This window comes from Blastomyces gilchristii (genome assembly GCF_000003855.2).
Source record: "Blastomyces gilchristii SLH14081 genomic scaffold supercont1.7, whole genome shotgun sequence".
Taxonomy (NCBI): Eukaryota; Fungi; Ascomycota; class Eurotiomycetes; order Onygenales; family Ajellomycetaceae; genus Blastomyces; species Blastomyces gilchristii.
Genome location: NW_003101676.1, coordinates 286,860 through 312,411, shown reverse-complemented (window position 1 = coordinate 312,411; position 25,552 = coordinate 286,860). Strand labels below are relative to the sequence as shown.

Sequence of the window (25,552 nt, the reverse complement as noted above, 5' to 3'; positions counted from 1 at the left end):
ATAGTAGAGTTTACAAAGATTGAAGTATACAAGTTTCTAGTTCTTTCAGTTATAATAGATAATTACTAACTAACAGAGCTTGAAATGTAAGAATAAGTACTTATAGATGATTATTCAGATATTTACAGCTTAATATAATATATACTAATAGCTACTAGAAGTATTTATAATAGAAAGATAAATATAGAAGTTACATGTATAATAGTATTCAAGCTGAGTTATAAATAGTATTTATGAACTTCAGTCTATATAGTTGAGTGTAGCCAAGGGCCACTAACTAACTCTATTGATTAGATTTCTTACATAACTACTGTCTTAATACTCTGTCAGAGATTCATAATGTGTTTCACATGAGCTTGCTTCATCACACTGTCACTGACTCATTCCCTTCTCAACTGACTTTCAACTGGCAATCACCAGGAATCATAGGAGAAGATAATGAACTTGAATGAGAGATTGAAGATATTCTTGATAAAAGGCCCTGCGGCCGCGGCTGACAATATCTTATGAAATGGGTTGATTATGACTGTCTGACCTGGACCCCAGGCTCCACGCTATTTAATACAGCAGCTCTTGACTGATGGGAACTACACTCACTTCTGAGAAGGGGGGGCTAATGTGGCAGACTGCGCCCGATCATATAGACTATTTCATTACACTTCATAGATTCCTGCCGAAAGCTCTGATTCTCGGTCGCCGATCCTTAGCTGAGGAACCCATGGAGTTCCTATTCTCCCGCTCCGAAGCTCCACCTCATACGCGTATAAATATCCGCTCCGATCACTGATCCTCGCACTTTCTCTTCTCTTCCTTCTCTAACATTATCCACTTTTGTTATATAAGACCTATATCTTAATGCCGAACTATTCGGCGTAGGCCCCTTACAATTAACATTTAAAGTTGATTATAATTGATTTACAAAGGCGAGTGTTAGGTGGAAATGAGCATTAGGTGGTTGATTACATTATACCAGCATAGAAGAGGTATTTATTTATTTTTTCATGTCAGACAGCATCGCATCTGAGTAAAAACAGATTTTGAATGTTCACGTTGAGATTAACAGACAGTCAGGCGAAAGCTCAGTAGAAATTGTGAGAAACACATAAGATTTCTCAAAAAACAAAATATAATAAGAATAAAAATATATCAAATACAGACAGATGAACAGTCAAAGAAATTTTGAAGGCAATGTACATGTACATGTACTTTGCTTTCCACATCAAAGATTTCAAGAAAGGGTTGACAGCCTGAATGTTGCTTGAAACTCGGCGAGAATAGGAACGAATGTTAAGGGGAAACAAGATAGAATCCGTGCCTGGACATCATATGAGGCAAGCCATGGATCGGATGAATAGCCCTGTTGCGCTGATGAATTTTGGCGGAGGTTGTTTCGAGGAGAATTGTATGCAGATCTATTTATAGACAAGGTCTGAAACCAACTTGACTTAAGCTAGTCAGATTGCATCACAGCAGAATTTTTTTGGTTTATTTTTCATGATTATATTATTATTATTTGTTTGCCATTGTGGACTTCGGGTGTATCTATTCAATTCCTCTTTGTTGTATGTTCGTCGGGGAATTGGTACGGGCACAATGCATTTTGTGTTTTGGCTTGTTTTGAGGTCGGCCAGGATACTGCTTTGGATGAAGAATTTTGAGTGCTAGTGATATTAACCGTATTTAAGCATAAAATCGCCGTCGTAAACTAACTTCCCGGTTGACGACGTCGAGCTGCAATCTCTATAAGCATAAGAATAATGCTAGGCCTTGTCTTGGAATGCTACTATAGAACCCTCCAAGCGTATCTTAGTTGTGATTGATTGCCCTGTTGACAATCCCGTTTGAAAAGGTCGTTAGTCAGGGGTTGCCGTGGAGGTTGACGTGAAGTAAATAAGTTGAAGTTTGCAGGCAAAAAACGCACACAGCTTGAATCAACCTGCCGTTTCACATCTCAAGATCCTTACGCAGTGAGTAGCTCACAGAAAGCAAAGAATAACAACAGTCAAGATTATAGAGTAGGCCCTGGTGTCGTATCGAGCGGAGAAGAGTACGCTGTAAATTGCTATGGATTCAGCTGCCCTGCCTGGACTAGGTAGATCTATAACTAATAAACCGCCGACATCCAGCCCTAATAAACAAACAAACAATCCTGGGATTTCCGCCGCCGCAAGCTCCGACACAGCTCAGCCTCACCACCAACCCCGACACGGTCACAGAACCACCAGGCATCGCTTTTCTCTCTTTCTCTCTCTCACACACCCCTCCCTTCTATTCTCTACAGTAGGGATGAGCTCCTGATTGACTGTTAAATTGTCATTCCTGTTTCACGTCTTCTTTCGCTTTGTCCGTCCTACTTTTTTGACCTTGTTCCTGGCAGCTAAGTTAGTTAGCTATCTTTCTGCCTTATTTTTACCCACGTCGATAACACAAACGAGCAAGCGCATTACATATTTACCCTCATTCATTGACCAGAACGGCTATCTAATACCTAACACCCTACAGCAAAACCGTTTGTATAATTATCGCTATCGTTTTACGAGCGAATAACGTACTAAAGCGAGCGTATTCGGTTTGGGATACATATACGGGGTGGAGAACATACCAGCAGTTTACAAGACGGCCATTAGGAGGGGCTACACAGACCACTTTATATACCATACCACAACATACAGTTAGCCCTTCATTATGTTTGGGTCACTTCAGTTCCCTAGGGTGAAGATGCTTCTTCATGCCTTCCAGGGCTTCGTCGTGTTTCTGGGCTGGGCCCTTACCATCGGCGTGTTCACACAAAAGGGAAGCACAGATGGTCGGACGGCGTACTATTTTGCTCTGGTATGTGCGATTTACCCAGGGAGGAAAATCCAAAGAGCTATTAGGAGCAGAAACTCCGGTTGCTCTAGCTCCAAAAGGGACTCAATTGCTAACTGTCTCCCCCCTTTTCTTTTTTTTTGGGGGGAGCCATGTAGTGTTGGATCACCGCCCCCGCCCTTATCTACCTAGCCGCAGTGCCCCTATGGCCGCGAACACGAAGGTTCGGCAATGCGTATGCTTTCGCAATTCTCGATGTGCTATTCGGGATCCTCTGGTTTGCTTCATGGGTGGCTGTTGCATCTTACGTCGCCGCAGGCAAAAGTGGAGGCAATAAAGATGATGACGAGGATAAGGAGAAAGAGGGCAAGAGTGGCTGCGATGCGTTCAAATTTGGCACCCCCGCAAAGTGCAACCTGAGCACAGGAACTGCCGTCTTAGGCGTGATAGTATGGTAAGTAGGGCTTTGTAAATTCTTCCCAGCCACTGAGAATGTACTCAACGTTAAAACTAACTCACATTCTCCTCCACCTCCTCCCACCAGCCTGCTCTTCTGCGTTACCTCTTACATGTCCATCCGCAACCTCTCAGAATACCGGCGCAGCGGCACCTTGCCCTACGAAGGCTCTTCTTCCGACCCCTCATTCGCCGCCCACTCCAAAGCCGCCTTCTCCTCGAATCCCGCCCACGACTTCGAAGATGAAGACGACCGGGACGCCGAATTCCGCTCCGGCCGACGCTCCACAGAAGGAACGGGCGGCGGACCCTCATCATCATCCCTCGGATACCGCCGAGACCCAGACGACGAGTATACGCTACTACATAACAGCGAGGCGGACGATATGGGCGGAGTTCCGCATGGAGCAGCAGCAGCACCCCCCATGTATGACCCCACGAGGGACCACGATGGTGGTGTAAATAGCACCCCCCTGCCGGGCGCCAGTGATGCTGGTCGCAGTAGCTATTTGCATGATTATGATACCAGCTATACTGGTGCGTATGGGGCTGGGCATCGATCACAGGCGTCGGGGAGTTTTAATGATCGGTACGCGGATCGGTAGGGGTGGGTTGTATTGGTTGATTGATCTGAAGTGAATAAAATATAAAATGATTTTCTATTTTGTCTCTTCTCTCTTTTTTTTTTTGCTGCAGGTGTCTTCTTTTCTTGTCCCCCTTAATATATATGTTACGAGTACACAACCCCCCGCCGGAAGTGTGTTTTAATTTTCTCATGTACGTTTTAACGGATATGCCACCATTTTGAAGCGCTGGTTGTATCTTCCATTGTTGGTTTGCGATGTCCATTTTCTACTGAAGTCTGATTTTCTTTTTTCTTTTGTTTTATACCGGAAGAAATGCGAGCGACAGTGAAATGGGTGAAAGGGGGGAAAGAAAAATGATTGTCTCCTTTCTTTGAGGTCCATATTTTCGTTCATGATCTGTGTCGTTTATGCTTATGTTTTTCGGTTTTAGCGTACGTATCTTGTTCCCACGCGAAGCATGTATGTATGCAATATACCCAGGTACATGTGCAGTACCTACTTTTCTCCCATTTTGCTCTTTGGAGGGAGGATCTGACGAGTTTGTTTTTTCCATTCTCAAGCATATCTGGCATCTTGTTTAAAGTTGATAGGAAAACTCATGAGGATTGCATGAAAGTATTCCAAAAGGATAGATACCATTTCAGAAATTCATAGATCAGGGGGGAAAGCCAGGTTGTCAGATCTTTTTATTTCTATTAACTGCTCCAGGTAACTTAACAACATGTTCATTCGCAACTCAATCATTTCCGTGTCCGTATTTTCACATAACAACTCTACCCACACAGGTAAGTAGGTGCCTAGTAAAACAAGCTCAGATAAAATCCAGGGGCACATCTACATCGTATCCCAGAAGTAGGAAGAAACATACAAAAAAAAGTTCGCCATCCTCCCACTTTCTAAGCCACAAAACCTGAACACTCAGCAGCTACAGCCCACGGTGCATCCCCACAGTCTATTCATCCCACGATCTTCCCGTCTCAATTTTCCGCCTCACGCGCTCTCCCACCTCCCATGCCCTTCTCCAGCAGCATTCTAATCATCATAATCATCATCCCCATCCCCATCCTCGTTCTCCCCCTCCCCATCCCCCCGGCTCCCACCTCTCACCTCAACAGCTTTGCCTTTCCCACTCACATCCCCGCCAAAATCACCAAGCATCCCCCCCTTCCCCTTCCCCTTCCCGCTCACCTCAATCTGCGCCAGCCCAAACTCCAAGCCCATTAACTCCCGCTCTCTTCCTTTTTCTCGCCTGCCCTGCCCCTTCTCCATCCCAAACCTCTCAAGCAACTCCCCCCACAACCCCTCCGTAAACACTCTTGTCGTCTCATCAGCCCCTGCGTGATAGTACGGGTCATAAACGTCCCATTCGTCACCGCTATCCGTCGGTTCGCGCTGAGTCCTGGCGGGTGGTCTACGAAGGAGGTCATCGGGGCGGGGGAGGAGGGTGTTATCCCTCATATATGAGGATGGAGGTAAGTACTGGTTCTTTTGCCGGTTCTGGTTTTCGCGCTGGTAGTTGCCGAATTTATCGATCGTGACTGCGTGGCGGTGCGTGGAGCGGGTGAAGAGGTTTGGTCGAGGGGTGGAGGTTTTGGGATTGGGGAGTAGGCTGTTGGTGGTGGTGATGGTGGTGTGGCTGTTGGGGAGAGATCTAGATCTGGGGAGTGGTGTTGGGGTTTGGGCGATTGGAGATTGTGACGATCCAGTCGAGGAAGCGGATGAGGGTGGGGAAGGGGTTGGAGGAGGATGGTCGTCTGTATTATTTCTCCGGCTATAGGGGAATTTGTTGAGTATGTATGTGTCAGACGACCCGTCGGTGGCCACTGGACGTTTAGGATTGGGATGGTGCAAGCTAGGCGTCAAGCCGACGGATTCTTCCGGCGATGTCTGGGTGGGGGTCGATTGGTATGTTATTGTTTTTGCTTTCTTCGATGGGGGAGGTGAATATAGTTGGTAGAGCACGGGCGAGGTCGCTGTAGATGGGCTGCTGTCCCTACCATGAGCCGGAGCAGCCTTTCCGTCGACAGTTTCCGATGAACTCCTTGCGCGCTTACGACTAGATGCACTAGATCCGTCCTCTGGGACTTCCTTCTCTTGCAGCGAAAGAGCCGCTCCAGCTGCCGTCTCAATCTCAGCCTGAGGAAATTGACTTTCTGGCTCTCCAGCTTCTACCACATCCTCCAACTGCTGTTGTAGATTTTTATGTCCCGATTCCTGCTCTGCCGACCCTTCCTCAGCCCTCCCTTTCTGCCTTGCATCCTGAAAGGTTTTATGAACATCAAACGCAGCGTTCCTCGCTTTCCAATAAGCTTCCGCGTTCCCCGATGCCGCAACGAGATTCTGATCGAATTCGAATGGCAGACCATTCCCTTCGCTTTCTCTCTGCAGCACAGACACCATTTCTTGATGCCGTTTGTTCCACTTGTTTATCAGAACATTGGGAGAATTCCATGTCTCTTGCACAGGAGTCTGCCCACGTTCCTCCTGCTCCCCTTCCTGCCCGTTGCTGTCTGGGCAACTCACTAGTCCCCCATTTCTCTTCATCAACGGATCTAGCACAACGGCAATTAAAGCACGATTTACCTGGCCGACGCTGCATTTGTACTTGCGCGCCAATTCGCCATAGGGAAAAACATGTGCTATGGCATCCGCCATGTCCGTAAAGAACTGTTTCGTAAACGGTAAACCGGATGAAACCACCTGTTGAGCTTTTTTTTCATGTCTGGGAGATGCAATGGATTCCGCAAGGGCACGCGCTGGATATGGAGAAGCGGCCTGATTATTTTCACTGGCATTTCCTGAAACCGAAAGGGAGATCGTCGGGGAGGGCAACGGAAAGTAAGGGCTGCGCTCGATGGAAATGGTAGTAGATTGAGGAAGCCATTCTGCCGTGCTTGGGTAGAGCAGATGGGCAACGCCTTGAGTTTGTCCAGTTGCCGTTACTTGCTGGCCATCCACGCCATTCGCAGCGGAAGAACTGCCTAATATATTTTTTGGTAAGGGTTAGATAAGGCCTTGCAAAACCGGGAGAGTGGGGTATAGGACTTCCTAACCTATCTGCTGGTAGTTGCTGGAGTTAGAGACTCCTTGGGAGCATCTTGGATCCGAGTTGATTCTGTTTTTAGCACACACAGAAACACTGGTGATTTGAATGTCATCTTCATCATCAGAATCGAGGACTATGAGAGGAATTTGTTCATTCATGGTGATCACTTATTTATTTGCAAGTAGAGGTATTGTTGAAAAACCAGCTTGAAAGCTAAGGAAGTTCAGGTGGGAATATGATATAGACACAGAAAGAAGACTCAGGTGAACAGTTATGACAATGATTGAAGAGAGGAAAAGAAGATGACAGTTAGAACACAAAAGAAGGAATCAGTGACTGAATGCATTCTAACAAAGAATGAAGAAATTTGTGTGAACAGATATTCAATTATAAGAATAAACACATTCACAGACAAATTTACTGCATAACACAGCAATTCTGGTGTTCATGTAGATTCTAACCTTCCACTTCCCATTCAATTATACCTGGAGGTAAATTATCAAGATATTTCAAAATCAAGCTGGATGAGCTTGATTTATTGGCCCAATACAATTAATTACCTTGCCCAAAAGGAACCAAGCCAGTATTTTGATATGCTCAACAATCAGCAAGCCAGGTAGTTTTGGATCTTCTGTACATGTTTATGCAGGTAACCACATTCACGTACCCCGCATATGGTGAAAACGATGTGCTTCAGCAACATTATCCTGAAGCAAAAAGAAAGAATGGAGGAAGGGCAAATTAAAAAAAAGTATTGTCCGCAACAGGCAATACTCTGGAAAAAAGCTAGATAAACAGGAAGCGGACAGGAACTCCAGAGAGTATATAGATAGCTCGCCAGAACTTAGAGGCATTTCGACAGGATCATGTAGATGTTGTTGATACTTGATGAAAGTCCAGTTCGCAAAGCCGCATTTCACGGCTGAGAAAACGCTTGCAAAAAGCCAAAAGCAGCAGACGGTATCCGGCATGGAGAAATATAAAACGTGGATGATTTAAGAGTGATTTTTTGAGCTGTTGCTGTCACACCAACAGCATGACGGAAAGGTTCCCTCTCCATTGCCCAGCAATAGTTAAACCTGGGGCGCGCGCGAGAAGCGATGCGAATATTTGCTGGTTGACCAGCAAATTGCTCCCCCCTGGAATCAGAGCGGCATGCAAGACCCGGATCTGGGCGCCAGGATTTGGAGCACGATCTACAAATATATATATAAATATATATCTCCCGCTAAAATAAAAGAAGAAAGAGAGAGAAAACCCCTTCCTCATCCCAGCCTGCGTCGGTTGGGATGGCACAAACCCCCTTAGCCGCGGGATCCTGTGTGCAACTGCAGTGAAGGCAGTGTGATTGAGGACAGTGTGAGTGAGGGCAGTGTGAGTGAGTACAGGGGTTGACATGTTGGTGATTTGAAAATGGATATAGGGAGGAGGTGGGACATGTACATGTACAGTCCATAGCAATGTTTCCAACTGCACTGGACTGGGAGTTTCTGTCTCCATTTATTCCCTTTTCATTCCATGTCACAAAGGTGACCATAACAAGTACATGTAAGGTAGACACTGTATGATATCCCAGTCCGAGATAAACCCAGAGAGTTCAGAGGAGACTCAACAGTTGTTTGTGGCACGGAAGTTGCCTAAAGAGTAAAAAGACGAGGAATGGCAGGATGCGGTGAGATAAACACCCTTTGTCAGGTCTGCGGGTTGGGTGGAGATCAGGTATCCGGTATTACAGAAAGAAAAGCCACCAATGGGCCTTGGCAGCCAACCTACCCGGCAGAATTCAACGACAATTATTACCATAGAGCCGTATAATACCGTATGGAACTGTACTAGCAGGGTGGCTTGGCGGCTAAACCGTGGCTGAGGTAAGGAGGGGCCAGGGCCGGCCTTGCCTGTTTGGGGAATTTGGTCCCCTTTTGGCGGTGCAGCGGGTCTTGGCGCGGCGCTTTGGCTTTTCCCCGTCTATCTCTGCTGCGGTCGGTCGGTTGCTTCTTCCCTGTCTTCTTTTCTTCTCTTCTTCTTCTTCCTCCCTCTCACCACGTCGACAACCATCTCCATACGAGCAAGCTCCAACTCCCCCCCCCATCTTCATCATCTTCTCCAGTATCTAGGGCACTAAGCTACCCTTCCACCCCCTCATTTCAAGTCCCCAAAGGCAGCTCAGCTTCCTGAGTTCAATCTCGCAGCGGTACATACACCCCCTTTTCAATCAATCACCCCCCCCCGTGTTCCGTTACCCACACACACTCAGCCCTCCAACATCATGTCGACTGCCAACGAACTGGCCGATAATATGGCCGCTGTCTCCATCAACGACACTACCAATGGCGCTACTCCCGCAGCTGCTGCTCAGACCGATGCCACTGCTGCCAGTGCCGATGAGGGACGTCGCTTGTATATTGGGAATCTCGCATATGCGACCACAGAGGGGGAACTCAAGGACTTCTTCAAGGCTTACACCATGTTAGTACCTTCCTTCTTTTTTTTTTCTTTTTCTTTTTCTTTTTCTTTTTTTTTTTTTTTTTGTTTTATCTCCTTTGCATCGTATTCCATTTCTCCAAAAAAAGAGAACTTGTTGTGTACGCTGTGCTACACAGTTAAATGCTGTTATTTGAATAACAAATTCGACACCAAGAGAAAAAAGTGAAGATTATTGTCACTATCATAACTGTGGCATGGCTGAACTTTTTTTGCTCTGTCTGAGGGGTTGGCAACTGGATTAGATGCAGAATGCTGTCATTTTTAATGCACAAAATACACAAAGAACAAAGACACCTTATCACATGCGTCTGATTGTGATGGTATCTAACTAACATATCTACACCACTATAGTGAAAACACCTCCATCCCCGTGAACCCTCGTACCAACCGCCCTGTTGGATACGCCTTCGTCGATCTTGCTACCGCGCACGAGGCCCAGGCTGCCATTGCTGAGCTCTCTGGCAAGGAAATCCTTGAGCGAAAGGTGTCAGTCCAACTTGCCCGCAAGCCCGAGCCCGCTGAGAACAAGGGCGAGGCTGTTAGCGGTGGTGAGGGCGCTAGTGGAGGTGAAGGTCGCAAGAGAGGCTCTGGTCGCGGTCGTGGACGTGGACGTGGCCGTGGTGGCAGATTCGGCCGTGGTGGCCGTGCGGTATGTAACTCTTTCCTATTTTATCCTTGTCATCCACGTTCTACCCACACGCCACCATGATAACGGTGCCTTCCGTTTCTTGACATCCAACACTGCACACACTTTCCGCACTTCCCACACTTTTACATGCCATTTAACTGACGCGAAGCGGACGCAGCCAAAGGAGCAGAATGGAGAGAACGCGGAAGGAACCACTGAGGGAACCCCCTTGGCTGATGTGACTAACGAGACTGGCGATGCCTCCAAGGACGCTAAGGGACGTCCTCGTGTGCACAAGCAGCGTGGCCCACCGGAAGATGGTATCCCATCCAAGACTAAGGTTATGGTTGCCAACCTTCCTTACGATCTTAGCGAGGAGAAGGTATGACTATGATTCGACATCACTGTAAATCTAATTAGTAGTTTAAGGGAAATATTAACCATCATCCACTCTACAGCTGAAGGAACTTTTCGCTGCCTACGAACCCGTCTCCGCTAAGATTGCCCTTCGACCCATCCCACGCTTTATGGTCAAGAAGCTCCTCGCGCGTGGTGAGCCCCGCAAGGGCCGCGGATTCGGATTTGTCACTCTAGGCTCTGAGGCTCTCCAGGCCAAGGCTGTTGAGGAGATGCACGGCAAGGAAATCGAAGGACGTGAGATCGCGGTCAAAGTTGCTATCGACAGCCCCGGCAAAGAGGACGACGTCTCTGGTGGAGAGCAGGCTCCCGCTGAAGCCACCGCGGACGTCCCCGTCGCCGCTTAAATCAACAAGACTGTAGCCCTACCCGACGAAAAATGAATAGGGGGATTGAAAAGAGGGGTCCACAACAAGGCATATGACAATTAATTGAGGCTTTTTGATGAATATTCTGTTAATGGGCTGTATGAAATTGCTGAAATGGTGAAATGTTGTTTTTTACAGACTCTTGGAACTGTTTTTGCCGTTTCTTATCCAGGCCCCCTTCCCTTGCCTCTCCTGGTTTCGTTACAAGAGGGTGGTCTTTGGGATGGATGCCAACGAGGGAAAAAACGCACAGGAAAAGTATCCATTTCAAACAACGCGAAAAGAGAAAGAAGACCAAAACAAAAAAAAAAAAAAGAAAAAAGAAAAAAAAAAGCAATTCAACGATCGACAATCGACAAGCAGGAAAAAGCACCATTGCAGAATTTCCCAATTTGGGCCTCATGGCCCACTTCCTACGATGTATCTTAGATATTTTCAATCAAATTATGAATTTGTATTATTTCCTCGTTTACCCTCCTTTTCTTAAATGTGACTTCCCTCAGACCATAAATATCTGCCGGTGCTGGGACTAGCCGCCCCTACGCCTGGTGGGGGAACCAATCAGAGCTGAAGGAGCTTAACGACACAACTTATAAACCAACCTCACACCTTCACACCAGCCCCATTACACACTCGTTTCTCGCTCTTTGGATTCACCTGTGTAATTTATCGTGTCCATACCTCCTTGCCGTTTGTTTAACATATTTCAGGGGCGAAGAAAAATCGAGGGCAGTGAACTTTGGTCTAGAGCTGCCACCCCCTTCAGATCAACCACGTAGACCCTACACCCACTAGCCTCCCTGGCGCACTCAGACAAGATAGATAGACCTCAGGACAGAGAGCGACAGAGGCGCGGCAATTGAAGCCATCTGGGACTGCGACAAGGGAAGTGGAGGGCGAAGTTGAGGATCTGGGAAAGCAGCTACGGAGAAAACCCTGTTTTGTTACAGAGTACTTAATAAGTTAGTTCTCTATAAGTTAAAGTTATGGGAAGCTGCGAAAGTTAATTAACTACGGAGTAGTTAAACCTTATATCAACGACGACCAACGCACGGCAGCTACTGGAATAAAAAAAACCGAAAACAAGAGTGAAGGACAAGAATGCAAGCCAAGTCGCACTTTTTGTTTGAACACTGACTGGAATTTGAAAACGGAACATCAAAAGAAAAGACGTTGAGGAGAACCTGACAGGACAGCGAAATTTATCCACGGTCAGATTTTCTTTTCTTTCTTTTATCTTCTCTCGGACAACTTCCCCACCCACCACAATCCCCGTCCCCCACTACCGCTTCCGCTTGCGCCTCCGCCTCCGCCTCCGCTTCCGTTTCCCGCGATACCACTTTCCATCATTTCCGGTTTCCGGCTCCCTGGGCTTCGACTTGCCGCAGCCTCCCGCCCTCCCCCCTAAACTTAGCCCTCCGTGCTTGTGCCCAAAACATCCGCTAGCGGTTTGTGTGTGTAGGATTGGACGGGAGGGTGAGGAAGATTATATTATATCTATAACGTGTTGTTGAGGGAAGTTGTCTAGAGGGGTAAGTCTGCCTCTGGGGCAGAGGGATATCTGTTTGTTGGGGTTGGGCTGGGGTCCTTTTTATCATAAACGTGAGACGAAAGTGTGTGAGAGAGAGACGGAGTGAGATAGTGCGTGTGTGCGTGTGTGCGTATGTGAGGAAGGGAAAGAGAAGAAGAAGAGAAGATGTCGAAGATTTGGGAGGTGGATCCGGAGACGAGGGGTAAGGTATGCTGTTTTTTTATTTGTTCTGCAGTGTTATCCGCTTTATCATTTTTTTTCTTGCTTGGGGCAGTAGCACTATGTGGCATACAACTTGAACCAAAGCATTGATTCGCTGACATTGCAGGAACGGTGAATTGTGCCGCGCGGCTCGAGTTGAATATAGCTCCTACTCATTCAGAAAACCAAGGGCAATGATCGATGTTGTGATTGCGGCGCGCCGTCGCCTCAATGGGTATGCTTTTTTTCCTTTCCATGTTCATTTCATTTCCGATTTATATACGTGCCTTGCTACAAAATATCCATTCTAACACATTTACCCCGTTCCGCAACACTGCAGGCCTCCCCAAAATTTGGCACTTTCATCTGCCTAAACTGCGCCGGCACTCACCGCGGCCTGGGCGTGCACATCTCCTTCGTCCGCAGCATAACAATGGACGCCTTCAAGCTCGGTGAGACCCAGCGCATGGAACTCGGCGGCAATGAGGCCTGGAAGCTCTTCTTCGACGAACATGCGGCCAACGTCGCGGAGGGGCGTACCTTTGAGGACTCGACTATCAAAGAACGCTATGATGGGGATGTCGGAGATGAGTGGAAGGCAAGGTTGACGGCGAAGGTTGAGGGTAGGGAGTATGTGCCTGGCGAGGAGAAGAAGATGCAGACGTCGAGAGCGAGTACGCCATCTGTGTCTGTTTCAAGTAGTGGGAAGGGTAAAGCACCCGGTGGATCTATATCCCCTGAAGCGCTGGGTGCGGGAAAGAAAGAGCGCAATGAGGCATATTTTGCATCCCTGGGGGCAGAAAATGCGAATAGACCGGAGAATGTGGCGCCGTCGCAGGGTGGGAGGTTTACGGGGTTCGGGGGCGGGATGCCGCCCCCTTCTGCCTCTACGCGGAACGAGCAAGATGGTAATGGCGTGATTCCGGGGTTAAATGATTTTCAGAATGATCCCGTTGCGGTGCTCACAAAGGGGTTGGGTTGGTTTGCGACTACGGTGGGGAAGGGGGCAAAGACTGTTAATGACTCGTATTTGCAACCCGCTGCGAAGACGGTGTGTATTCTCATTATATTTTATATTGCTCGTTTCTTGAATACACCTTCCGTCCCCTTATCTGCTTGAATACTGCGACGCTCCCTCCCCTCCCCTTCCCTTAACTTAATTAAAGAAAATCCATTCAAAAAATTGCTAACAAATTAAGACGAAACAGCTCGCCGAAACCGACCTAGCCGCACAAGCCCGTCTCGCCGCCGCAGAGGTGTCACGAAATGTAGCAACTGGTACACGCGGCGCCGCTGACGCCCTCACCCGCTTTGTCGAAGGGCCACCATCATCAGGATCGGCGTCAGGTGGGCCCGGATCTGCCTTTGGATCCCAAAGACGAACATTGGAGCCTGAGAGAAAGGACTTTTGGGATGATTTTGCAGCGTTAGGTGAGGAGAGGAGGAGGTCTGGAGCTATTGGGACAACGGCGATGCGAGGAGGAGGGGGAGGGGGAGGGAGTGGTGGGGGAGGAGCTCCTTCTGGCGGTGGTACTGGTGCTGGAGCTGGAGCTGGCACTGGCAGCTGTGGGACGGGCACAACGGGGAAGGATGATGGGGGTGGGGGTGGTTGGGATGATAATTGGTAGATTTTTTTGTGCTCTTTTCTTTTTCTTTCTTGTTCGAAGTTAGAATTAATGGGCTGAATCGGATTTCTCTCCCCTGCGTCTTTTTTTTCCTTCTGTTTTTACTTCTGTCTAGATGATAGTGGTTTTGGGTCTCTTCTTCCTGGTCTTCTTTATTATTGTGCCTTGATTAAACTGTCCCTCATCCCTACACTTCTTGGTATGAGGTGTTAAGATATCCGAGTATACTTGCATATAAAACATAATGTTCTTAGTCTTGTCGAGGGTATGAGACTATCTGACGATATTCCCAATAAATATTCGGCGAAGGTTTTCTTAATCCCTTCAAAATCCTTCCCCATAAGTCCTCTGAACGCGTTTCCCGCAATGCCCCTATTAGGGTAGGAGGCTTGCGGCACGCACCACACTAGGCGCTTCATATAGTCCCAAGATTATGCACGGCAAGGAAGACAGACTAAGAGTCTAGTGGACGGCCGCGGGATATCGAGACCCTGCGACTAATTAAGTGTCTGGTAAGTACTCCCCCTTCAGCCCGTGCAGCGGATTCTGGAACATAAGTGGGCCTGTAGATTTCTGAGGATGGTTTGACCGAAGCTTGTTTCTCTCGGATACGTTTGATGGCATTATGCGGCCGTCTAGGCAATTGAAGCTATCCCGACTATGCAGTTGCAAGAGGTCCGGGTTCAAAGATGGCGAATATGGTATTGGTATTGAGATTGTTCGCTCGTTTGTTGATATTCAGTCTTTGATGGTAAGTAGCGAGCGCTCTGGAGGAATTCAAAATTTAATCTGATTCTAATAGCTCAAACTAGATATCCTATGTAGAGAACGAGAACTTGTCATTTGTTCTATACGAGATCGTGAAGTCTGAGAAAGAATGCTCCTTCGACATATTCTGCTGCAAATGAATGGGTGATAACTCACCTTTTCGATTCATCTTCCGGTCCATTGAGGGCAATGCTAGGAAAAAATGCAGAATATACATAGCACAACAAGCCAACCGTTCAAACGAAAGAATAGGAGGAAAGAAGAAAGAAAAGAGAAGAGAAGAAAGACATATTTTACAAAACTCTTTTACATCCTCCCCAAACCTGTCAAAACCGCCCTCTCCCTCTGGCTCCCCATTTTCTCAAACCTATCGACGCTCATAACAAACGTTCCCCTCCCGCCAGTTAAACTCCGTAAATGCTTCAGATACCCTACCATCTCCTTCAGTGGCACCTTAGCGGTTATAGTCCGCATTGGATTCAAGTTGTTGTTACTAGCAGCTGTTGATGTCGATCCATATTGGTCGGGGGGTACGTAGATTTTGGAAACATCGATTGGGAGTAGATCGTCATTACTTGATGCTGGTGGTGAAGAAGACGCCTCGACGTCATCGTCGAGAGATAGAATGTGCCCACCTCGAGCCGATGATATGTCGTGTACGACTACGCCCATGTTCGTTTCTGGGACACTGATGGTTACATGCATGACCGGCTCCATGAGGACCGCTGTTGATGCCACCTCCTTCAGGGCAGACTGAGTGGCGAGACGTGCGGCGGCGGATAAAGCAGATGGTGTAGTCTCATTTCCGAACAAATCGGTGTTTAGATCGAATGTGACCGTCACGTGTGTATTGTGGAGGGGGAATGAGTTTTTGGGGCCGCGGGATAGCGCGGCAAGGCAGCCGTTGTATAGGGATGTTTTGATCGCGGCGAGATCAAGGTGGCTGGGAAGGATGTCTTCCGATACTTTCGGCTTTTTGTAGCTATGATGGTTGGAGATAAGACCCGGGGCGAGGATTGTGATGCGATTTCCATCGTGCTTTTCATCAAGAAGAAAATTTTCGTGCGCTTTAATGTGTTCTTCACCGAATTCGTCTGGATTGAAGGGTTCAACCACTACTGCACAGCCTGCTTTCCCCTTCCGACCCGCAATTTCTCTATCAAAGACTCTAGTTATTGAGGGTGACGTTTCGGATATGCATTCACGATAACCGATTTCAATTTGACCCATAGTGACTTTGGCCTTGAAGTCATTAACTAGCCTGTCCCTAGCGATCTCAAGATGCAGCTCACCCATCCCGCTCAATAGGGTTTGGCCAGAGTCTTCGTCAATTGTAACGTGGAGGCTAGGGTCTTCTCGTAGCAGCAATGCTAACATTTCATGAAGGTGCTTTTCCTCGCTTAGACTGTGAGGTTCAAGGCTCGCAAAGAACACCGGTGGTGGAACAGCTATCGGACGTAGTTGTAGTTTATTGAGCGGTTCTGGAGGACCGGTCTTGATTCCTGGGTACGAAAGCAGTGTATCGCCAGTCCGTGCATATTTCAGTCCAACTATAACACCGATATGCCCTGCTGGGATTGATTGGACTTCCATCGCCTCCGAAGCGTACATTTTCAGAAGGCGAGGAGCACGTTCTGATAGGTTAAGGTGCGTGTTGAACAGAGATGCGCTTCGGTTGATTGACCCAGAGTAAACTCGAACATAAACCAGGACGCCTCTCTTGGCATCGCTGACTACCTTGAAAGCAAGAGCGCATCCTTCAAGCTTTTCAATGGCTGTTTGGGCCACCGAGTAAGGGGAAACATGCTTCTTCTTCTTTTCTGGGACAAGTTTCTTGTTCTCTTGCAAAATGAGGTCGCCATTTAATAGGCTTTGCAAACCCCCCTTGACTGGGCCAATACTAATTTCTGGATCCGGGCGTTCTTTGGGACTTGGAAGAAGGTTCACTACCTGATCAAGCAGAGGTTGAACGCCGATATTTCGGAAGCTTGCTCCGGCGAACACGGGAATGACTCTTGTCTGTTCTGAGTCGAGGAGGCATCTTCGGAGGCTCTCCAGGATCTCAATTGGCTTGACTGCCAGATGATCCTCGTTATGTTCCAAGAAATTTTCAACCATCACTTCGTCATGTTCGCTCAGAAGTTCAACAAGAGCAACCCGCGCTTTCTTTAACTCACATGCAAACACCTCATCTATTTTCTCTAGCTTAGCCAAGGTTGACACTGCGATTTTCTTGCCATCACCACCTTCCTGCCAGAGGAGACCTTGAAGAGAGATCGCGTCGCCAACGCCCTGGAATCGACCATAGGCAGATTCAAACCATGGGATTTGGCAGACGGCAGGCCAGCTATCTAACTTCGATCCTACTTCCTGGACAGTTCGCCCAAAAGCAGCTCCATCGCGATCAAGTTTATTAATATATACAATACGTGGGATATGGTATGTTGAAGCCTGATTCCAGACCTTCTCTGTCTGTGCTTCGACTCCTGCCACCCCATCTAGAATACAAACTGCACCATCAAGGATCCGGAGAGACCGTAAAACTTCAAAAGTAAAATCTGCGTGTCCGGGAGTGTCGATAAGATTGACGGTATGTGGGGCAGCCGATCTGGGAAGCCCTTTCGCGGTTAACTCTTTAGGCGTTGGGATTGAATGTTGTTCTGATGGTCTAGGAGGCCAATCGAAAGTGATAGCGGCCGATTGAATCGTGATGCCCCGAGCTCTTTCGGCCGGAAGAAAGTCAGTCACCGTGGACCCATCATCGACGTTCCCAATTCTCCTAGTTATACCACTGTAATAGAGCATTCGCTCTGTAGTCGTTGTTTTACCAGCATCGATATGAGCAATGATCCCGATATTCCGAACTCTGTCTAAGTCTGCTGCCCCCTCCGCTGGTTGGCCACTATCAGTTGAATACCGTCGCAGAACTGACTGGCGATATCGAGAGGATACTGCTGGCAATATCCTAGTATCCCGGATACATCTTGAGCAGATCCATCTTGAGGGTAAACCAATTGGAATCATATTTGGCATCAAGAATGACGAATGTAGGTGGCCGCAATGGATGTTAACTCGACATTGGAGTTTAAAAATCAACGTCCCAATGTTATATAACCAATTGAGGCATAGAAATACCCCGTCTGGCTACAAATTGAGGAGCTAACCCAGGAATTGCTCTATTTTGCCTAGAAATAATGAAGATGAGCTCTTGTAGTTATTAATTATTATTGTTCTGCCAGAATTTACCCGCGAAGTTTAAAAGCTGGCGCTAAGGTGGGTTGCAAGCGCCACTAGCGCCATCCGCATCCACTCAACCTCCGACGACACTATGGCTACGATCTCTACCTTCGTGGACATCATCCGCGCACTTTTGAAGCTTGTTTTAGGCTGATGCATCCTGACAATCATCAAATTCTACTACGGAATTGCGGCGATTTGCTATCTCTGAACTCGGGTGTTCTAGGGCAAACATCGCGACTGTCCTGGGTGCCTAGAACTCCACCTGGCCTCACTATTATGAACCCGCAGCCCCCCGTGGTCTGGCAGTGATATTCCCCCTTGAAATATAGTAAAACCAAGTGTGGTCGCCATGGACTATTCGTCCCTTCCACAAGATCCGGAACATCCTGTCGGTTCATCCCCGTGGGGTTCGGCTTCTCCTCGAACCGATCGGATGTTCCCCGCATCTGAAGTTCCTCCATCTCCGTTACCTCCCCAGCAATCACCATATGGCCCAGACGGTGAACGACAGCAGGACGAAGAGTCTACTACGCAGGGTCTATCTGAGCGACTCCAAGATTCCCAGATCGACGACCAAGTCCACGAAGAACATTCCTCCCACCCTCCCTCCAATTATGAACAACCTCCTCAGCAACGAGCACAAGTTTCGGCCAGATATCAAACCGGAGCAAGAAACAAAGCGCGTCCAAATGCTCCCCAGTACAAATTACAGGCTAAGATTACGGGATTGGAGAGAACTGGAAAGAAGGATCCTATCTTGCGATTTGACGTCCACGTATGTCTCATTTTTTCTAGCATCAAAACCTTGCGATTTTGCTAAATTCTATTATTGTGATAGACGAACATACCAAAGTTTCGAACAACGCAATTCCGCGACGTTCGCCGAACCCATTCCGAGTTTATCAAGCTTGCCGATCATTTAATATCCTCGAACCCTGAGGCCATCGTTCCAGCCGTACCTCCTCCGTTAACTCCAGCCGGCGCCGGAACGGATGAAGATGAGATTCGGGTGAAAGCGTCGATGCAGAGATGGTTTAACTATGTTTGTGCAAATGATGCCCTGATGCAAGATGATGAGATGATACTTTTCGTCGAGAGTGATTTCGGGTACAGCCCTGTCGTTCGGATGAAGCAGCCAGCTACTGGGGTTCGGAGAAAGGTTCTCAAACAATTTGCTCCTCCGCCGGACGATACGCCAGAACTGCAAGATGCGCGCCCGGTTGTCAAGTTGTTTTATTTGGGTACCATGGATACAGGCCAGAAGGTCGACCGTGTTGTGAAAGCAAGAAAAAGTAAGCATGCAGGCTCCGCACGATGACAACAACTTTTAACTCTTTGTTTCTAGGTCTAGCACTCGCGGAATCAGACCTCGGCGTAAAAATGGGCCAGATGCACGTCCAAGAAACCCACCCAGGTCTCGCTAATGCGTATCGTAAACTCGGGAAAGTGATTCAAGCTGTAGGCGATTACCACGCTGCACAAGGAACTGCGGAGGCCACCACCTTTGGCGATCCTTTAAACTACCACTCATCTGATGCGTTTATCGTCAAAGAGACGCTGACAAACCGACACATCTTGCTCCGGGAGCTGATCCAAGCCCAACAGTCCGCGCGTAGCAAACGCGCCGCCGCTGACAGATTAAAGGGAAGCACCTCCGTTCGATCCGACAAGGTTGACGAGGCCATCAGCTCCCTCGAAGACGCACAGGCGCACGAAGAATACTTAACCAAGAAAACCCAACGCGTAACCGCCAATCTCCTACAAGAAAAACGCCGCTGGTTCAAGCGTACGACATCTGATATGCTCCTCAGCATCCGTGAATACACCCTCCGGGAAATAGAAGCTGAGCGTCGCACTCTCAGCACTCTTGAGAGCATCCGGCCAGATATCCGTGCAATCGATGCCTCTGGCGGCTTGAGCCGGCTAGGTCGCGAATCGCACCCTGCAGCTCGTCGGGCTAGTCTGGCAGCAAGCCAGGGCCCCAAGGGCGATGCGTGGAGTGGTGTACCGCGCCGCGGTGACAGCTTAAGTCGGAGCATCAGTGGAAGTTTTATCTCTCCAATTCGCGAGTATGAAGGCGAGGCTAATGGAGGCAGGACACGTAACCGCTCCCTTAGCGGGTCTGGAATGATTGGTTTGCCTGAGGAAGAGGATGATGATCGAGTGGATGCCAAAAATGCGGCAAGCCGCTTGGCTACCAGTACATTTTGAGTGTGGCATGATATGTAGATTATGACGAGATATTCTCATTTTACCTCTGTTTCTTTTCTTGCACCTGCCCGCCGCTGCTGAGAGAATACCTTGGCCTTTCTACCTTGTCCCCATTTCCTATTTATTTATACCGGCTCTGTAAGTTGCTTTCTGAACGAAATTCACTTTTGTTTCATAATTTGAATTCGTGGTTCATAATCATACACCCCTTGCACTCCAGTCATACGAAAAAAAAGAAAAAAGAAAAAAGAAAAAAGAAAAAAAGAAAAGAAAAGAAAAAAGAAAAAAATATAATTATACAAAAAAGAAGCCAACCCCTCACATCTCCCCCCTCTACTCACCATCCCCTTCTCCCCTCCGCCACAACCTCCCCCAACCCCACCGCCTCCAACGTCTCCTCCACCCGCGCCACCCGCGCCCGCGCCTGCCCCTCCACCACGCCCGCAAGCAGACCCTGGTCATCCACGGATCGCAGGGCGCGCGCCATCTGCGCGTCTTCTTGATTTGTGCCACCTATGGGCGTGGCGGAAAGCTGGCCGCGCCTCGCACGGTCCCTCTCGACGTTTACCACCTCTGCGGACAGTCTTGTGACAGACTGCCGCATAGTGACGACTGTTGAGAGGGATTGCGAGGTTGTCTCCCGCAGAGCGAGGTAAGCCTCGCGAAGGGCTTTATTTTGGGCTCGGAGGACTGCGAGGAAATTAAGGATGTTAGTTGTTTTTTCTGCTGTAATTAGGTGGATGGAAGGTGTTTTGGATCAAATGATGAAGGCAATCAGCGTTGCAACGGTTGAGGACGCGTTCGAAACTGCTTTTACAGAGGGACTTGAATTGTACTTACAGCCCACCTCTCGCTCTGGTGCCCTCTTCCTCTCCTCCTCCTCCTGCAGGGCTCTTGCGAGCTTCCTGCCCGCTACTGGGGGCTCTGTCAAGCTCGCTGTCAGCGTCATGGAAGGGGAACGTTTAGTTAATGAGTTTTTGAGTGAGCGTATCGAGATGAAGAAACATAAAGGCAAGGGGTGTCAACCTCCTGATTTCTCCTGAGGAGATGAGAGCCCGCGGGCTCCTACATGGGGAGTTGGGACTTCGTGGGCAATGTGCCATACAGGTAGGTAGTAAGAGAAGCGGAGCGGGGGCTTGGTGCGGTGTATCAACGCGGTACAGAGGAGACGGGTTGTGGCTGAGAAAGAGAAGAAGAAGAAAGGATGGAGGAGGAAGAGGAAGAGGAAGATGTATATGAAGCGAAGTGGAAGCGATACTAAGGTGACGTCTGACTAATCGGATTCCAAACATGCAAACAAACATTGTGACAGGAATATGGAAAGTGAAGTGAATCTGCTTTCATCACTATGGCAAAGAAATTGAACAAGAGACTTACCTCCAGGTTTCACTTGTCTTGGGGCGTCGGCAACCTTGCCTGTCTTATGATGTGCATAGAGACATTCATCCACACTGTATTTACACTGGCCCTTCTCATTCCACCACCAGCAGGTTAGGTGCTTGACTGAAGGTCTGTCTCTTCTTGAGCCAGAAGTACTTTGTCTTGACTCAGATGGCTGCAAACTCTGGAGGGGAGTATTTCGTTGCTGAGCTTGAGCTGCTGATTGAATCTGTGACTGAGTTTGGAACTGAAAATTCTGGTATGGTTGCTGTACTTCAGGCTGTTGTCCTCTGGTGAAAGCTGATGGTCCCATAGGGAGATATTGGTTTCCATTGTTATGCACATGCTGGGTCCCTACTCTTTGTTGAGGAGGCTGCAACATTCGATGTGCTTCTTGCTGGCTCCGTCCCGTTGCATTCGCCATTCCGTACGTGTGCTCATTTGCAGCCCCCTGCACGCCAGAGAAACCAGATCCAGACGCTGTGGTTGAGGTTGGCCAAGGACGAATTGAAGGCTTAGGCATTGAATGGGACTCTGGATTATTAAGAAACGTTGCTCCTACCCGGCTCGTTTGAGCTACAGAACTCCATGTTGTCGTAGGGGGTTGGGTTTCTAGCCCATGGGTTTCTACTGTGTTCTTTGTCAGAGATCGGTACTGTCGAGAATATTCTTCCGGAATTGGCCCAGGACTATCCAATCGGTCAGGCATTCCGGTATAGAGGGACGGATCCCAATCAGCCATTCTGCGACGAACTATCGGGATAAATCGTTATTGTGTCCTTCGAAGCGCAGCAGAACGTTACGGTAGTGTGTTTATTTCTGCTCGAAATCCAAAGGAATTTCCAAAAGTGTTTCCAAACGGGCTTCCAGAAGGCTTTCTTGGAATGAAATTGCGCAGAACGCAAAACGAAATCGGTTTTCAGAATTCCTTGGGACTTCTGTGGTATCTTGATGGAATGTCCTTAATGCTAGGTATTCTGCTGAAACTTGGATTGCTATACAAGTTTGATTGCGTTCTCGGCGTTGCTACGAGAAGGTCTATCTCAAGGTTGAACAGATTGGAATAACAGTTGATTTCAAAAGGAAGTCTTGCGAATAACCTTTTGAAAGGGGGATGCGAACGAACAGCTTGAGCCAGCTCCTGAAGAGCGGTGGTTTTCGCGGTATAGGATAGGATGCTGTTCTGCTGGGAAAGGAAGGAAGAAAGGGCCTAGCTATATGCTAAAACGAATGTTTGATCCAGGCGATGGAATGACTGAATAGTTCAACCTTGTTGACAAAAAGGGCACTCTTTGCTCTGCGGGTTTCCAACAGCCCTAGGGGCTAGGCGATGGATGGCTCTTTGCTATGTCGAGAGGACGATACCCTAGCTGCGTGGACACCAAGAGGCCTTCAGAATACCCGACCTGGTATTAGAGACTGTTTCTTCTGAAGCAATAAGGAGAACAAAGATGTTCTGCAGAGTCCAAGACGGGAGATACAACTGGAAAAGGGGCAAAGCCGTGGAAAGGGATATGATGATGGAAAGGTGATGAAAGACTTGGGTTCAATCAAAGGAATGTCAGAGCAGAAAAGGTGTGATCACTGTTGGAGTCTTTTGAATAATGACAAAAGAAGAAGAAGAAGAAGATTTTTGATCTGAATCTTGTTTTATATTGAGTATTGTGTGGTCCCTAGGTGTTGTTAGAGCCCCTTTAAGAGATCACGTGGATGATCTTGCCCTGCACTGGTTGGGATAGAGAGGGTGATTTTGATGTATTCTATCATGCATCTTCAATTCTCTGTTTGGACAATGAGTGCCTGAAGCACCAAATAACTACAACAATCGGCTCCTTGCATTTCGATGGAACACCCTATTATTACATTATCCGATGAGCCCTCAGCTCAAAAACCCAGAACGAAATATATGGAAGATCATGGGATATGACCCCTTTTCTCCTTACTGCAAAATTGCCGCTCAGATATACATCGAATACCAATGCCCGCTATCATTTACGAGCCACCACTCCAAAAGGGTCTCCCTCCCCCCCCCCGAATCCCGGCGGCTGCTCCTCAAGATCCGGATCCGTGAAGTATTTCACCACACCATCATTCGGCACCTTATACCAAGACGGTTTCTCTCTCACCCAGTAATACACGGATGACTTATTCAATTCGTCCCATCCATCTTTTTTGGCTCCTGCTTCCCCTTCCCCTTTCCCTTCCATTTCCCCTTCCCCTTCTCTCTTTCCTTCCAGTCCCCACTTCACATCCCAATCATCAATAGAGCCCCCAGTTAACGAAATCCTCTCCGGGTGCTCATTCATCTGGAACACCAAACTCGAGCCACACTTGTCGCAGAACCCGCGGCGGGCGAAGGTGCTAGCTGAGAAATATTTAGGCTGCCGGTCGTTGAGCCAGGTTACGGCCGTTGTGGGGAAGCGGACGTATGTTTGGAACGGGCCGCCCGCGGACTTGCGGCATTCAACGCAAAAGCAGTGCGATAGGCTACTGGGAAGGGCGGTGGAAGTGTAGCGGAGGTAGGAACATGCACAGCCGCCTACGACGACCGGAGCTGGATCTGTGGTTGTTGGTGTGGCTGCGGACATTGTTGCTTTTTCTTTCTTTCTTTCTTTATTTTTTTCTGTTCTTATGACTTGAGGTATTTCAATATGTTAGATTCCTCTCTGATTATAAAAATAGGTAATATGAAATTCGGTTTTCGTGACTTCTTTTTTCCTGTTGTTTTGGAACCGCTCAGCAGTAATTATGTAAACGAAGTTAAACTCGGAAATGGACTACTATGTGGAGGTGAAACGGAGATTAATATATCATTGAAGGAATTACACATTTCGGCTCCAAGTTTTGCTCAGCGCGGGGTATTTCGTGCACCATGCCCCTGTCATAAGGCGCGCGGGGCAGGAATACGAGGTTGTGGACGGGCAATATCGAATCGTCCAAGTTAGAATACTTACAAACCGGTATTGTAAGTTGTGAGAGAGGTTGAATGTGGTTGGTTGTTGTTATCTAAACATAAGTGAACCTTATTAAGCTGCTTGGAAATCCCCACGTTTCATAACGCCTAGTTGTGACCGAATCTAGGGCACATATTCTTGACATAGTGGATCCGTTCCCGAGCTTAAAAGGTAATTCTCCTTCTAAGAACAGAATGCCCCACCGGAAAGCCACAGTTGTTGTGTTGTCATATCATATGTTCTTTGGTTGAAAGCTGGCTATTTGGATAGGCCAACAATGGGTGTGGACAATTGTAATGAGGACTGGTGCATGCATCTAACAGTGTGGATATAATTCTAGATGTCAAAATGACAGAAATGAGATGTCTTGAATGATTAGCAGCTTTAAAAACCAAAACATACTATGAAAGAATATTAGTTACTAGACTATGTATATATTTCAGTGCTCATATGTGCACTTGAGTTAATGATTCTAGAGCAAAATGCCAAACCCAATGTCAATAGCTCCTTCTTATGAAATCTGGCTTTGTATAAACAGGCCCAGCTTCTGGAGTCTTTGGTTCCCTGCACATCATGCAGTTTTGAACATGCTGCTGTAATAAGCATGGTGTTTCCTAGGCATCCTATTCAAAATATGCTCCTGTATTCTGCAAGAAGTGTTTTGCAATCTCCAACAATGAGTGCCTATTCTTCTGCCTCACCCTCTGTGTCTCTGGAGAGTCAGAAGACTAGCTCAAGAGGAACAGCAAGTTCTCCTACTTCAATCCCTTGAACAGCGTTTGCCCAAAGTGTATTTTTGACCGCGACCAGGTGGCCTTTGAGCCTTGTACCGTACATACAGCTTGGTA

General features: G+C 47.8%; 8 protein-coding genes across 9 annotated transcripts; 4 read left to right on the top strand and 4 right to left on the bottom strand.

Annotated features, from left to right (window-relative positions):
- Positions 1-389: 389 nt before the first annotated feature.
- On the top strand, positions 390-4,726 carry BDBG_04104 (uncharacterized protein). The gene is made up of 3 exons (XM_002625189.2): positions 390-2,832; positions 2,967-3,262; positions 3,353-4,726. Exons 1-3 carry the CDS (start codon positions 2,686-2,688, stop codon positions 3,867-3,869), a joined length of 960 nt encoding a protein of 319 aa, XP_002625235.1. The 5' UTR covers positions 390-2,685; the 3' UTR covers positions 3,870-4,726.
- BDBG_04103 (uncharacterized protein) lies at positions 4,484-8,526 on the bottom strand. The gene is made up of 2 exons (XM_002625188.2): positions 6,905-8,526; positions 4,484-6,832 (listed from the first exon to the last, which is right to left on the bottom strand). The coding sequence occupies exons 1-2, from the start codon at positions 7,053-7,055 to the stop codon at positions 4,884-4,886; spliced, it is 2,100 nt and encodes a 699-aa protein (XP_002625234.1). The 5' UTR covers positions 7,056-8,526; the 3' UTR covers positions 4,484-4,883.
- A 373-nt stretch (positions 8,527-8,899) lies between these two features.
- On the top strand, positions 8,900-11,266 carry BDBG_04101 (Grp1p). The gene is made up of 4 exons (XM_002625186.2): positions 8,900-9,363; positions 9,733-10,030; positions 10,188-10,391; positions 10,468-11,266. Exons 1-4 carry the CDS (start codon positions 9,164-9,166, stop codon positions 10,771-10,773), a joined length of 1,008 nt encoding a protein of 335 aa, XP_002625232.1. The 5' UTR covers positions 8,900-9,163; the 3' UTR covers positions 10,774-11,266.
- A 123-nt stretch (positions 11,267-11,389) lies between these two features.
- BDBG_04100 lies at positions 11,390-14,489 on the top strand. Of its 2 annotated transcripts, none has more exons than XM_031721538.1 (5): positions 11,390-11,756; positions 11,817-12,532; positions 12,693-12,761; positions 12,867-13,577; positions 13,735-14,489. In XM_031721538.1, exons 2-5 carry the CDS (start codon positions 12,491-12,493, stop codon positions 14,152-14,154), a joined length of 1,242 nt encoding a protein of 413 aa, XP_031578125.1. In that variant the 5' UTR covers positions 11,390-11,756; positions 11,817-12,490; the 3' UTR covers positions 14,155-14,489. The 2 variants fall into 2 exon arrangements, with proteins under 2 accessions (XP_031578125.1, XP_031578126.1); XM_031721537.1 differs by having other exon boundaries at positions 13,726-14,489.
- BDBG_04099 (ribosome-releasing factor 2, mitochondrial) lies at positions 13,444-18,129 on the bottom strand. Its single transcript, XM_002625184.2, has one exon. The coding sequence runs from the start codon at positions 17,950-17,952 to the stop codon at positions 15,226-15,228; it is 2,727 nt and encodes a 908-aa protein (XP_002625230.2). The 5' UTR covers positions 17,953-18,129; the 3' UTR covers positions 13,444-15,225.
- A 26-nt stretch (positions 18,130-18,155) lies between these two features.
- BDBG_04098 (vacuolar protein sorting-associated protein vps17) lies at positions 18,156-24,909 on the top strand. The gene is made up of 5 exons (XM_002625183.2): positions 18,156-18,934; positions 18,998-19,451; positions 19,505-22,009; positions 22,066-24,715; positions 24,832-24,909. Exons 1-3 carry the CDS (start codon positions 18,509-18,511, stop codon positions 20,368-20,370), a joined length of 1,746 nt encoding a protein of 581 aa, XP_002625229.1. The 5' UTR covers positions 18,156-18,508; the 3' UTR covers positions 20,371-22,009; positions 22,066-24,715; positions 24,832-24,909.
- BDBG_04097 (uncharacterized protein) lies at positions 20,680-22,492 on the bottom strand (the record flags this gene model as incomplete). Its single annotated transcript, XM_002625182.2, has 3 exons — positions 20,680-21,060; positions 21,211-21,294; positions 21,748-22,492. The coding sequence occupies 3 exons, from the start codon at positions 22,490-22,492 to the stop codon at positions 20,708-20,710; spliced, it is 1,182 nt and encodes a 393-aa protein (XP_002625228.1). The 3' UTR covers positions 20,680-20,707.
- On the bottom strand, positions 23,229-24,660 carry BDBG_04096 (DUF636 domain-containing protein). Its single transcript, XM_002625181.2, has one exon. The coding sequence runs from the start codon at positions 24,336-24,338 to the stop codon at positions 23,739-23,741; it is 600 nt and encodes a 199-aa protein (XP_002625227.1). The 5' UTR covers positions 24,339-24,660; the 3' UTR covers positions 23,229-23,738.
- Positions 24,910-25,552: the final 643 nt, after the last annotated feature.